This window comes from Neovison vison, chromosome 3 (genome assembly GCF_020171115.1).
Source record: "Neovison vison isolate M4711 chromosome 3, ASM_NN_V1, whole genome shotgun sequence".
NCBI classification, from domain to species: Eukaryota; Metazoa; Chordata; class Mammalia; order Carnivora; family Mustelidae; genus Neogale; species Neogale vison.
The window spans coordinates 50,987,128-51,001,560 of NC_058093.1; the positions used below are offsets into that span (position 1 = coordinate 50,987,128).

At 43.9% G+C, this 14,433-nt stretch overlaps 1 protein-coding gene across 4 annotated transcripts in view; it reads left to right on the plus strand.

Moving 5' to 3' along the window:
* The window catches only part of FMNL2 (formin like 2), a 324,964-nt gene that overhangs the window by 209,146 nt on the left and 101,385 nt on the right, over window positions 1-14,433 (plus strand). For all 4 annotated transcript variants that reach the window (XM_044242069.1, XM_044242072.1, XM_044242070.1 and 1 more), the window contains exons 3-4: window positions 224-304; window positions 5,540-5,616. In XM_044242069.1, coding sequence (XP_044098004.1) covers window positions 224-304; window positions 5,540-5,616 — 158 coding nt within the window. The remainder of the gene's footprint in view (window positions 1-223; window positions 305-5,539; window positions 5,617-14,433) is intronic.

Below are 14,433 nucleotides of genomic sequence, written 5' to 3' on the forward strand. Positions count from 1 at the left end.
CTTGGAGCTTTGCTTTTCTCCTCTGCAAAACGAGGATAGTATCATTCACTATAAAAGTTCAAAACCCTCCACGAGCCGTGCAGATACATAAAGATGATCTGTGGGGCCACACTTTTGTGGCGGACGGGCGTCAGCCGTGGGTCAGCCATACTGACCTGTTGGAGTGTGGCCGATGCTCTTGCCTCCGTGAGTTTCATGCTTTTTACTTTTGTGCTTCCTGCAGGAACGATTCCAGGTGAAGAATCCTCCCCATACATACATTCAAAAGCTCAAGGGCTATCTGGACCCAGCTGTAACCAGGAAGGTAAGAGGGGATTTGTTTTCACTCCTGTTGTCACTTCCTCGTGAGTGTGCACTGGAGGGGACCTTCCTTCCTCTGCACTGTCGCCTCTGCGGGAACCTCCAGGAAACCAGTCTCGGGAGACAGACACCATGAGGAATAAAGAAGAAAGCCATCCTTCTCGTGCAGGGGTGTGTTTGAGAGTGCTTCCCTGAGACGGGAGTCACGTACCTCTGATGGGTCGTGAGTCACTGCCATTTCCAATTACACAGGGCAGTGAGTCCAGCCCAGAGGTGTTCAGGCTCCTGGAAAAAGCAGCCTTAGCGAAGGGAATACTTGTCTTTCATGCCTTGGTGCGTTTCCAGAGGCCTTGAAAAATCAGTGGGGCTTTGTCATCCCAGCTGTGCACTCACATCCTGTGTTGTTGCTATTAGCCGCTTCCCCCGGCCTCACCCTGCCCCCGGCCCCAAGAAGGTAAGGAGAGAATAGCTGATTCCCTTCTCAACTGACTTTCTCCTTTTACAAACAGGCTGTGCTTTGTGCAGCCACACAATTGGTTTAAACCGATGCCTCGTGGTAAAGCATGTAGCCTGGCACAGCCCCCGCAGGCTGGGCTCTGTCCTGGGCTGTCTCCGCACCGATCTGTCCTTACTCAGGATGGGTACGGGCACTCTTCACCAGAGAGCACTTGTTTTGGGGTTGACCTCCCACGACTCCTGCTTTCCAGGCTGCAGCAGAAATAACGAGAGCTGAATTCCCTCTGTTGTTTCGGGGTGTGACTCATGAGAGAAGAAAGGCGCACTTTTCCTAGTTTCCCGCTGTCTCCAGGGCTCTCGTGATTTTTTTTTTTTTTAATCTTTTTCTTTAGCTTCTGCTTTTACTCTGAATATCCCTCTGCGCCCCCCACCCCTGACTCATTGCCCACGCCCCCCATCCAAAAAAAATAATCAAGTAAATGAGGACAACTCTTCCTTCCTTTTGGAAGTTTCTGTGCCTGACACGAGACCAGCAGAAGAAATACCGTCTGGGATGATGATGACATCGGGCTGTAGACTTTGGCGTCGGACTGTGAGGCTGCCGCCTCTTCTGAGAATGTACCTGTCAAAGTATAATGATCTCCGCTCCCCCCGCCCCCAAATATGGCTCACACATGTTTCTTTGCTTTAAAGAGCTTCTGTCTGGCCCCCTAAATGAGACCGTTGCCTAATTCTTACTCACCACTTTCTCGCCTCCTTCCCCAGGGATAGAGCTGCCTTCAATGTCATCAGCTGACAGAGGGTCAGACGAAGGCACCCTCCCCCAAAACACAATCCAGGAAAAAACAGGAGGTTTTGGGGGCTGTACCGCTTTAAGGGAGCAGCAAGATTCTACTTCAGAAATATTTCGAGAAATCCCTGCAGCTTGCACACCCTCAGGCTGGGTGACTTGGACCCTGGCCTTCGGTACCCTCCTAGGCAGCTAAGTAAGGCAGGAACACTGGTGTCTGTGTCCAGACTGAGTGCGCCTCTCATACACAGTGCGTTCCACCCCTGTAGAATAATTCTCTTCCTATTCGACAGACTTTTAGGAGAAAGGGGAAAATAAGAAAACTCCCCAAGAAGGCTTCTCAGAGTCCATCCCTAAGTGCTGTAAGGAGATGCTTGGAGGGAACGGGATGCTTTCTCCTGGCACAGTTCCGGTTCCCTTCAGGAACAATGATTCCTTAGTGAGGCAAAGGATGTAAGGCAAATAAGCTGCTTAGTTTTGCTCCATTGCAAATAGCTTAATAAAGGACAAAGACAAGGATATCTGTTTGGGCTGACCTTCACTTGTGAAATCTTGGCCCCAGACCGCGTTTGTTCATCTGAGTGGCCTGGTTCGGTCTGTGCCTTGCTTTTCAAGATCAGTTGTTCAATTGAGAAGAAAAAAGAAAGAAAGAAAGAAAAAATGGGTGTTGGATTAACCACCTCTGCTTGAGCAAGATTTCTGTTGGGAGCTGGCAGGAGGAAATGATCTGTTCAGCTCAAGCCTAGAGAAAGGAAATTTTGCTTGGAATAAGGCAGGCTTGCAGTTAGAATGGGTTTAAAATTCTCAGCTATAGTGCAGTGGGGAAGAGGGAAGATTTCCAATCCAGACTTTCAGCTAGAGCCCGTCCGGGCTGAGTCGTCTTCCCCCTCACTGTGTCTGGAGTCCTTGAATACCTCACTCATTTATCATTTGTTCACACCGGATAGAGGATAGTTGATTTGCTGTCTTCTAAAAAAAATCCTTCAGTATATTCTGTTTAGCTTTTCTTCTAAATAGCTTTAAATCTGGAACCCTGGAAACCTGGGCAGGGAAGGAAGAGCCTAAATGAGCCATCTCTGTGAGCAGGACTCTTCCCCAGCAGTCGCCTCGCTGAGTACCGGGGGGCGCTGGTCTGTGACCTGGGAGGGTGTGCGCAGGCCTAGTGTGCAAGAAGGCGGCATATGGACCGTGAAGAAAGGAGGGGGTGTGCTCTGCAGGCCGTGCAGTTGTGAAATGAAACCTATTGTGGGGATCTCTGGGCCTCCTTTGGGGGGCTCATCCCTGGGTCTGCCTTTTATGGGACAGGGCCAGGGGACCGGTGCACACGGCTCACTGGTGGTACCTGCTCCTTGTCACAGCTCCCCACAGGCATGTGATCTGTCTTTGCGGTGTTTCGAAGCATGCCGAGTACGTTGTCAAAGTGCAGAACGTTGGCAGTCATTGTTAATGTGTTAGCGAGGTGGATGCCGAGGCTTCTCCATAGCCCCGAGTCCCGCTGGTGGTGGCCCAGTTCCTGAGAGAACGTAACACGGGGGCAGAGTCCCTTTGGTTTTATCTGTTATCACGCAGTTGCAAAAGTGTAGTGACTCCCAAGAAGTGTTATCTGCTCCTGTTGTCATTCCCAGTTTCCGTGGAGGTCTTCTGTTTTGATACACGCCTCTTAGTCCTTCAGCGCATTCTTTTCGGGTTTGCTGTTGTGTCCTTAGTGCTATGCTGGGTGCTTTTGTGGCTCGTGGTGACCTTCCCCCTGAGGACCTGTGAAGGCCACCAGGAACCAGTCAGAACTGGGTAGGAGGCAGAGCTGGGAACTCTGAGCTGCTTTCTCAAGGTCACAAGGGCAGGCTGTCTGACATCTGTGACTCTAATGTGGGAATGGCCTTTCCAGAGCACCCTGCACCTTGGAAGTGGTTTCCTCAGCTCTGTGGCCAAAGATCTGCCTCATCAGCAGTCCTCGTTGCTGGAAAGCTCTCCAGGGGACAGTCAGGTGTCCCTCCAAAGGATACACGAAAGAGGAGGGATGTGGCTCTTATTTTTCATTGCATTGGGGATGCTTTAATTTCATGTATCTGACTATACCTGGATTCTAACAACCGAGAAAGTCTTTGGAGTTCCTTAAGAATGGCAGCCAGGTGGAAACTGTGAGACTGTTGGCTTCCTTGGGGCCTTAGTAAGGAGCATTTGCGGGGAGAGGAGAAGAGGGTGACAGGACCCCCCCATGCTGAGCGGGGTCCCAGTCTTCTTCTGGACACCAGGGGCTGCCTGGCTCTCCCCACCCCACATCCTGCTTTTCCAGCCTTCCTCCCTTCCTCCTTGTCCTTGGATGGCTTCATCTTTGGACATGGATGACTCTCTATCCATTGCAATTGTGGCAGCAGAGAAGGGACCCTAACATCCTGAGCTAGAATTCCCACAGCCGTTTTTTGGAAGACCATGTAATATGCAGGTGGTTTGAATTTTTAGCACAAAAAACATGGAACTCTTCCTAGAAGGCGCGGCCCATCAAATGTCCTACTTCCAGACTGGCCCAGAAGTTCAGTTAATATAAATACGTGTTTCTGGAAGAAATTGTGTTCCAGAGAGCCCGTGTGCATCCTGACCCAGTGATATGTGGAAATAGTTGAGAGTTGAGAGGATAGAGAAGCATACATTTACTGTCAGAGTGGGGTTTGTTGAAGAAAGAATGGCCTGAGGGAGTTCTGGAAGGATTTGTGGGATTTTGATGGGCCAAGGAATGAGGAAGGGCATTCCCAAAGTAGGAGGGACCTTCCAAATGAGGGCACCTGGGCAAAGGTAACTCTGAATGCTTATTCTTGGGAAATGTTAGGTTTTGCAGAAAATAATTAACGTAGCAGTCCTGAGATGGCTACCTTAGAAAGACCAGCTTCCCAGAGTGGCTGGCTCTTGGTCGGCAGCTGGGGACTTGCATTTCAGGAGAGTTCATAACTTTCCTGATAAGAATGATTCACTGTGCCAACAATACGGTGCGTGCTGAAGGCCTTTTTGCTTGAGGGAGTCTGGACTTCTGGTATGTGCTAGGCAGAGGATGCTGAAGTGACCAGACCCCAGTAAAAACTCTGGGCACTAAGTCCTTGGTGAGCTTTCCTGGTGGACCCATTTCACAGATACTATCATTTGTGATTCCTCTGGGAGAAGACTGCTGCAAGCTTTTATCTGGTTTCTTCTGGACTTCAGCCCGTGCACCTTTCCCTTTGTTGATTGTACCTTGTATGTTTTTGTTGTAATGAGTCTTAGCTATAAAAACAACTATAGGCCAAGTCCTAGGAGGGAGTCTTTACAAATCATTGAAATTAGGGCGGGGGTAGTTTCAGGGACCCCCAACACTTGGGCATATTGGTGAATATTGTTGTAGGGAAGGGAGAAGTAGCCTGCTTACTCAAAGACACCTAGTACATGAAATAAGAAAAATTTCCCGGTCCCTTCTCATAAGCTGACTTTCATGATAAAACAATTTGTGTCCTTTGCAAAAAGAAAGGTGAGAGAAGCCCACTTTATTTATTTATTTTTTATTTTTAGCATTTTTTTTCTTTAAATTCAATTAATTAACATACAATGTATTATTGGTTTCAGAATAGAGGTCAGTGATTCATCAGTCTTATAAAACACCCAGGGCTCATTACATCGTATGCCTTCCTTAGTGTCTGTCACCCGGTTACCATATTCCCCCACACGCCTCCCCTCCAGCTCCCCTCAGTTTGTTTCCTGTGATTAAGAGTCTCTTATGGTTGGCCACACTCTCTGATTTCGTCTTGTTTTATTTTTTCCTCTCTTCCCCTCTGATCCTCTGTTTTGTTTCTTCAGTTCCTCATCAGTGAGAGCATACGATAATTGTCTTTCCCTGATTGACTTATTTCACTTAGAGAGAAGCCCACTTTAAAAGCAGAGGTATTTTCATATTGGGGTAAACTTATTACTAATGGCACTTAACAGCAGTTGATAAAATGTTTTGTGATAATATGTGTTCTTGAATTCTAGAAATTCAGACGGCGTGTTCAAGAATCCACACAAGTGCTAAGAGAACTGGAAATTTCTTTAAGAACCAACCATATTGGGTAAGTGTGCCCATTTCACATTTGGCTTTAAGGCTTTTGGACACTTTACAAAGTGACTGAATCGTATCCAAAGAATTAAGCTTCCTTGCTAATCACCGTAAGTCAAGAGACTGAGGTTTAGATGGGTGGAACGTTTGTTGGTGCTCGAATCGCTCACTGTGCAAGAATTAGTAGAAGCAGAGCAGCCTTTGATTTGGGCTGTTTATAACAATCCTAAAATTCTTTGCTTGGATGCAGTGATAGTGCGTGGTCTCTTGGGTACGTGACCATTCCTGGCAAACTGGGAGCTCCCACCAGGTAATGAACTCAGATGCTGGCTGTCTCTTGGCTGTCACAGAAGTTCTCTGAGCTCGTTCGCTGAAGCTGCTTTATTGTCCTTTCTTCAGTTCCAGAAGGGAAGAGAAGCTGGGATGATGTCCCCTTATACCCTTCATTGCACTGAGTTGTTCTGAGTCTCTTCGTCTTGCATTCCAAAATTTTTAGGACTGGGAGTGTAAAATCCATTCCAGAAAGTAAAGCTTGGGAAATCTCAACGCTAAGCATTACTGAGAGTTTTTTATGTGGCTTGCTTCTAGCAAGTACAGCTTTGAGCATATGCTCCCTTACTCCTAGAACGGCATCATTGTACAGTGCCTTAGAATAACATGGCTTATCTCTATGGTGGGATACTGGGTATCCTACTTTGTAGCTTTAGTTCTTCCTAAAGTACCTGTTGGACATCCAGCAAGTTATTCAGCCTCTGTGCATTTTGATTCTTTGAATTTAATGGCAGGAAGACTGTAGATTTTTGATCTTTCAGGACTTTCTCCTGTGACATTTTTTTGCAGATCTACTGGAAATGAAGTTTTGCATGTATGTTATGGTATAGTTTAATAGATTATTCCATTAAAAAATATACTACATAAATAATAGTTTACTTCTACTTAAGACTATTTTAGGTATAAGCCAATAAAATGGTTAATTTCCACAGTGATTTCAGAATAAGCTTTTTAAAATTGTGGATCTGCAAGGCTAATTGATACATGACGAAGCTTGGGTGAGAACGTTCATTTCCTAGAGGATAACTGTACATTTGTCACCTTGAGAATGAAGTATTTGGAAAAGAACTGATTTCTAAAGTTGATAATCACTTTGTTTGAGAAAATGGGCTATCAAACAGTGGATCATAGAATCATGACCTTAGAACCAGAAGAGAAATTAAGGATTCCCTAGTTCTTCATTTTACAGATGAAAAAGCATTCGGGACCAGAGAAGGTGAGTGACTCCTGCAAAGTCCATGGCTGTACAGCCCAGGTGCTGGGGTTCAAAATGCTATGTTGTTTTTCTTATGTAGTTTAATCTGGCAGCTCTTTCCTGGAAAGGAAGTAAGGTAATCAGGACTCTGGGATCAAAGCAATGAGGCTTGTCTTCTGGGGGTGAAAGTCGTGGTGATTTAATACAGTTGGGCATCCAAGCTTGGGAAATACAAATACTTTCCAGTATTTGGGGATCAGGAGCTAGATTCCATTTGGTAAGGTCCAACCCCATACTGTTGGCACTTGGGATCGACAACGGTGGAATGAGCTGCAGCCAGGGCTTCTCAAATTGTCGATGAGCATTTCTTCGAGCACTGCTGAAATAACGTGAAATTGACCATCAAATACCGAAGCAAGACAGTCCTTTCCAATACAGAGTTGGCTGAGTAGAAGAGCGGTGGTTGGCTGGGAGCCAGTGCAAATCTGTAAGCAATCGGAGTGGTGTGCTGTTCTGGATGCTGCAGGCATGTTGAACGAGTCTCCCATTTCTTCCTTCTTGAGCATCTGAACTTTCCCTTTGTCTACCCACCTATGTGTGAGACTTTCTGAAAGTTTGGCTTTAGCTGCCGAAACATTCATGGAGGTGCCTTGTCTGGTTGTATGCAACCACTGATTAGCACAGCCTTGTGTGGAACGAAATCATGCACACCAGGGTTTGGACCTGTCTCGACTGTCCTGAAAACCCAAGCCTGCGCCGGACTCTAATTCTGATGGAAATGAACTCGCTTGACCTCATTTGATAGAGAAATCTCCTGAATTATTCAGTAGTGTGAAAATAATCAATTACTACAGTGAGGAATTCTTGGAATGCAATGGGTTATCTAAGGGATTCATAGACTTTATTGTACTCTCTTGAGGTACCGTATTAGAATGGTAATTGGGTGCCCATTGGTTCAGGTTTTGCCATGCCCTTGATTAGTTATTAAATAAGCCACTTAGCTAAAATACATAAATTCTTTGTATTTATTTGCCATGTGACCTAAGTTAACTTCTATAAAATGAGGATAATGATATTTGCCAATAGAAATGTTGCAAGGTTAAAAGAGATAAATTTATAAAAGACCTTATATAGGGTCTCATACAAATATTGACTCAAAATATGATAACTATCGTTAGGCTTGTTGCAGGCAATATTTAATCAATAATATTGTGTATCTCTAAGGAATTCCATACAGAGATTGTACTTTCTGTGTCTGAAATGACCCTGACACCTAGGAGATCGCAATTCCCAGAAATGAAAAGGAAGAATTACATTTAAAAATCTACTTGTCCTGAAGAAGTTATTCTTGGCACACGCTTGTGTTTTAAGTTTAAAGTCTGGGGCTTTGCTGAGATAACATTCCAGGCTACAGCTTTGTCAAGTGAAGGGTCTGTTCTGAGTTTTGATATAAGCCGAAAACTCTGTAAATGGAGCAATCTTCTGAGAAAGAAAATTAATTTTCTTTGAGCCAAATTGAAATAAGAATTGGACTCGAAAAAATCTTATTCATTTACCCTTAGGAACTATAATAATAGAGAAGAATTAGATGACGACTAATCCAAGCCCTTGAAATGACTCGAAATACCATTAAAAGGAGCCACACACTGTGAGAACACATTGGCTATGCGGCACGAGTGGGCACATGTCATGATATTTTGGATGTCAGGATGATAAGATTCAAGGGATGGGGATGGTGGTGAGCTGGATAGGTTTATGGGCTTTATTCCATGGCACTGAGGTATAGCTTCTCTCTCCTTGGAGGTACTTTATTTTAAATAGAGCTCTCCATTATGATAGAAAATTGCTTTTCCTCCTGAGTGGGAGAACACAGAAGTTCCGAAAGATGCTCATTTCACTTTATCTCACTGGAGCTGAAAGAACGGGCCTGAGGTTGTGGGAGCCATGTGCCAGCTGGCAGGGACAAGGTTTGTACAAAGGTGAAGGAGCCCGGAAACTCTCAGAGAAGGTCTGTCCTCCCTCCTGCATTTCCTGGTGTCTTGGTGACCCAGTTCTGGCTGGGCCAGGCCAGAAGAGAAGAGAGGAGTAAGGCTGGTTTTCACAGGTATACAGCACATCTGGGGTATGAGCATATCAAGCGACCCTATAATTAATTCATTCTTAGTTGTCGAGTCTTCGAAATCCTCAAGATTGCGATCTTATCATTTATTAAACATGTTCAGTGTGTTATTTCTTACAAAAATCTTATTATTGGCCTTTACCTCTGAGCCTGTTTTATAGATGAGGAAATTGAATCACTTATTAGTTATCTTGCTCCAGTCCCCATAACCAAGAAGGACTGAGATTTGAACTTAGATATGTTCCGATGTTATCTACACCGGAAGTTATTAATTTTTTTTGATTTAGGACTCCTTAACTCTCTTAAATTATTTTGAACCCTAATATGCTTTTGTTTGAAGTTTGTTTTTGTTTGAAGTTTTTTTCTCTTAATGTTTACCATATTGGAAATTTAAACCGATAAATGTTAATTTTGTTTATTCAATCGAATTTAGTATTTATTTTAAGGTAAATAGTATAAATATATAAATACAAAATGGTAAACATAGCACGGAGAACATATTTGGTGAAAAATAACTATTTTCCAAAGCAAGAAGGAAAAATTAGTGACAAGGGTGGGACTGATTTACATTTTTACAAATCTCTTTAATATCTGGTTAATAGAAAGCAGCTGGATTCAGATTTTTTTTTTTTTTTTTTTTGGGATTCAGATTTCTTTGTCTGCATTTGATTTGTTGTAATATGTTGTATGTGTATGCAAAGATACGTATGAGGAAAACCTGGCCTTACACACATACGTCACTTGAAAAAAGTAGTGTTTTTTTTTTTTTTAAAGATTTTATTTATTTTTTTTGACAGACAGAGATCGCAAGTAGGCAGGGAGGCAGGCAGAGAGAGAGAGGGGGAAGCAGGCTCCCCAATGAGCAGAGAGCCCAATGTGGGACTCGAACCCAGGACCCTGGGATCATGACCTGAGCTGAAGACAGAGGCATAACCCACTGAGCCACCCAGGCGCCCTGAAAAAAGTAGTTTTTAAATAAACTTTTCTGATTTTTGTGGATATTCTTCTTTGATAATATACCATCCTCCAAGGAGCAGTAATTAGAGTTCCTTGCAACGTGGAATCTGAAATGCTATCAGTGAGCTTTTGTACTTTGTTAAATTAAAATTCACTGTGCTGTTCTGAAAATTGAATAGGTCTTTCTACCCAGGTGTAATTTTGGGTAACATCATGAATTAGTCATCTGAAAAATATTGTTTCACTGGGTTATAACGATCTTTCAAAAGTGGAGACATTTTATTCTGCAATATAAAAACAGTTGCATTTGTTAATAATTACCAGTCTCATCTGAATATACTTTAAGTACCAGGAAGTTGTCAAGCTTGTGGTCAATACAAGTGTTCCAAAATATTCCTTTTTTTGGTGGAAACCTCAAATTTTATCATGGACAACAAATACCATCAGTTCTTTTCCTCGAGATGGCAAGCTCACTTCATTGACTTTTGAGAAAATGTCTGTCAAATACCCAAGACAGAATAACCACAGTTGTTAGTCATTTTACATTTCATGTAAAAAACAACAGCTAGTTCAGTCTGTGACTCAAACAACTGCACAGGTGCTTTTCCTGGAGACAACTGTGGTCCTAGGGTAGGCAGCAGAAGTACTTTATGTGGGCTTTACATTTTGTCACATAGAAAATGTAAAAGATATAACCTCAAGGGACAGGCATTAGTAATAATGCATAATTTTCATTGCTTCATTAAGAACCGTTTCAAATGAAGCTGACTTTTTGTTTGCCTTCCAAGGACTTGGGGTGAGAACACAATAAAGAGGTGTACTTTGGCTAGCTGCAGTTTTATCCACTATTCCTTTTGTACCATCATGCAGGTGCCAGCACTGTGAAAAGCCAGTACGGTCTTAATATTTTTATGAAAATGGTTGTAATGTCACAAACCCCTCAGAGGGTCTCGGGGCCTCCTAGTGCTGTGGGAGGCTGTGCTGAGCCCCAACTTGGGATACCGTCTTGCAGGATAGATTTGGTAGCTGATGCTGAATCTGGGGAATGCTTACCTTCTTTCTCTTGCTTCTCATGATTTTTTTTTTTTTCATGATTTTTCAGCAGCTGCAGTTTCCAGCCTGTGTTAGGAGTGCCTCTCTAAGGAGACAGACAAAAGGAGTTCACCCCTTGTCCCTTTATCTTGTGATCTTGGGTCTGCTTTGTTTGATCTCAGAAATTTGGAACCAGAAAGTTCCCTTGAGACTTCATTTTCTAGATCAGAACAATGAGATTCTAAAACTGGTGGTGGGGGTTTGGGGACAGGGCAGAGAGAAACCAGCCTCTCTGAAACAGCTTTGACCTGTCTACAATAAAGCAGTGATTCTTGTGTCTGCACTCAGATCCCTTCCTTGAGAAAGACTTTTTTTCCCCCAGAGCTATTTTTCATTATCATGGTTTCTTCCAGCTTCTGAGACCCTGATTTGGAATTTGCTTAATTCAGATTTACAACATATGGTAATTACCCTGAATCTGTGGGGTACTCAGTAAGTGATGCGTGCTGTTGGAGTCAGAAACGATTCTAGTTTCCAAAACCTATAATCATCCAATTTGAAACGGTGTGCGTACTGGAAATATGTAAAAAAGTGTGTGGAGCATGCACAGAAGTGAAAAATGGAAATTATTTACTAGAGGAACCCTACATTTATGATATGTCATTGCATGATCACCTGCATAAATCTACATAATGGGACATCCATTTTTTTTTTAATCCCTTTAGATTAAAGATACTGCTTTAAAAGTTGCCCATTTTTCATCTTTACTCATTTTCTTTCTATATTGTTTTCATTTCCCCGGAAGTTGACTCTCACCTCTGTTCTCTCCCACACAGAATATCCCAAGTGTGGCAGGGACAGAGATTGAGAGAACCAGAGGGGGGAGGTGGTGAAGACTTTTTTTTTCCTGTAAACCCGTAGCCTTTTTGCTGCAGTGACTTTGCTAACCTGGTATCATTTGAGAAGGAAATAGGTAGTCAGCCGTGGTGGATTGTTCTTACTCTTTCCTAAATCACCTAGGGGTATCTGGGCCAGATCAAAGACCCAGGGAACATCACATGGCTTAGAGAAACAGGGCTAGCTGTGTGGACTCGAACCTCTCAGAGGCAGGACCTGATACATGCTAGCTGACTGGTTAGGAACTATGCAGCTTGTTCTTGCCCTTCACTTTGAACATTGTGTTAAGGCACTTACGCTCCAAGTCAGCAAGTGAGGGTGGAGGGACCTAGGAGGGCATGGAGATGAAGCAGGAGAAGCTCATAATAGTTCTTATCCCTGAACCAAAATATATGCATATTAGCATTTTGAGTTGAGAATCGTGGCTCTGGATGTACTTGGCTCTTTCCTTCCTTCCCTCCCTCCCTTCCTTTTTTAAATTTTTATTTATTTATTTTTATTCTCTTATCTGTGAGTCATTTGCCTTCTCTACTTTGTGGCCAAACTCCCTGAGTTGGAGGTGCTGGCAGTTGAGACCATGACAGGTCCATGGAGTGTCCCAGACCATCCCTACTTCTTAGGGGCTGTGTGTCTGGGAGGTCAACCAGAAGGCACTACAATAGTGGTGGTTCTCAGCTCCTACACTGGAGTGTTTTTATGAGCCACTGGGATAGAGAACGTGGGACTTAGATGACTCTGAAGACTCTGGAGCGGAGGGCGACTTTGCATTCTATTTTTTTTTTTTAATATTTTTTATTTATTTATTTGACAGAGAGAGAGAGATCACAAATAGGCAGAGAGGCAGGCAGAGAGAGAGAGGAGGAAGCAGGCTCCCCGCTGAGCAGGGAGCCCCATGCGGGACCCGATCCCAGGACCCCGAGATCATGACCTGAGCCAAAGGCAGCGGCCCAACCCACTGAGCCACCCAGGCGCCCGGGCGACTTTGCATTCTAAAGTGAACACCCCTGCACCCAGCCCCGGGGATTCCCGCCACACACCTGCCACTGAGGGCCAGCCGCAGTGGTGCGGTCAGAGCCTACAGGCCAGGGCCGCAGGGAAGCCTTGGAGAAGCTGTTCAGAGACTTGAGTTTCAAGAACAGCTAGTCCATGGATTTCATAGTGAGTGCCTGCCTTTCTCTAGTCTCCTACCAGTTATAAACAGAAAATGTATATTGTGTATGTGTGTGTTTACCTCTTTCTGGGCTTCTAATTATTAGCACTTAAAAAGTCTCATGCCTCCTGAGATCTAGTGGTATAGGGAGAATCATTAAAATAAATTAGCCAAAAGTATCCCGAGATAGATGCCGTGAGCTGGTGTATGTGCTGGTCTGGAAGGGAAGTTTCAACAGGACTCAGAACCAGCTCTCATGAGGCCCGATGGGTGGTTCTTTTGCTTGCCACCCCAGGGTTTTTTTTTTTTTTTTTTTTTATTAATTAACGGTTATTTGCTTCCATGGGGCTGTATTGGGTGCCTACATTTTGTGATAGCCTGCCTGAGGCACGTGAGGGAAAATAAAAAGAGATAAGCTGTCTGCTTTTCCTGCTTTGCTGCCCCCTGGGACTCCCTGCAGGCCCGAGTTTGCATCCCAGCCTTGGTAGAAGTATGAGAAAGAATGAGCTTGAGGGTAAAACAAAAGAACAAACAGAAACAAAGGAGAAGGAGCCCCCAGAAGAATTTTAAAACAGGCATCCTGAGTCCACCAGATTTTTTTTTCTTCCTTTAAGACAAAGATTTTGAGGGGCACCTGGCTGGCTCAGTGGGTTAAAGCCTCTGCCTGCATCTCGGGTCATGATCCCAGGGTCCTGGGATGGAGCCCCACATCCGGTTCTCTGCTCAGCAGGGAGCCTGCTTCCTCCTCTCTCTCTGCTGCCTCTCTGCCTACTTGTGATCTCTCTCTCTCTGTGTCAAATAAATAAATAAAATCTTAAAAAAAAAAAAAAAGACAAAGATTTTGAGGAGTTGCTCAGCCTTAAAGTTAAAATTCGATTGTGTTGTTCTCATAGTTTATAAAACTGGCTTCGGGAGAGGCTGTCGTGTTTAGAGCAGGTGGGACTTTTTTTTTTGCTTGGTGTTTATGGAGGAAGGCAATCAGGTTGGGAAAGCATTTGGCTGATGTACCTCAAGGTCCATTTCTGCTGACTTTTTGACTTATTATTTGTTGAAGTCTCAAACCCAGAGAAGGTTTAATCAGGTATCATACATTCTTCAAAGAGGAATGTCCTGGAGGAAATCTGCAATGGGCGGTGACAGGTGCTTATCTTCCGTACCTGCAGGTTCAGCTTGACCACGGGGCTTCATTGTTAAGAGATACTATGAAGTGCAATTGAAAATGAGTAAAAATTCTCAGTAAACTGCATTCAAACCCACCACTCAAAGGCAAGGTGATACTACTTAAAATGAATTTAAAAAAAAAAAAAAGACATGATATGTCATGTCTTGGCTTTGTCAATGGTATGTGGTGCCTGCAAGTTTTTAAGAGGTTTTAACATTCATGGAAAAAATTAAGCAGATCATGATCCCTATTGAATTTCCAGGAACC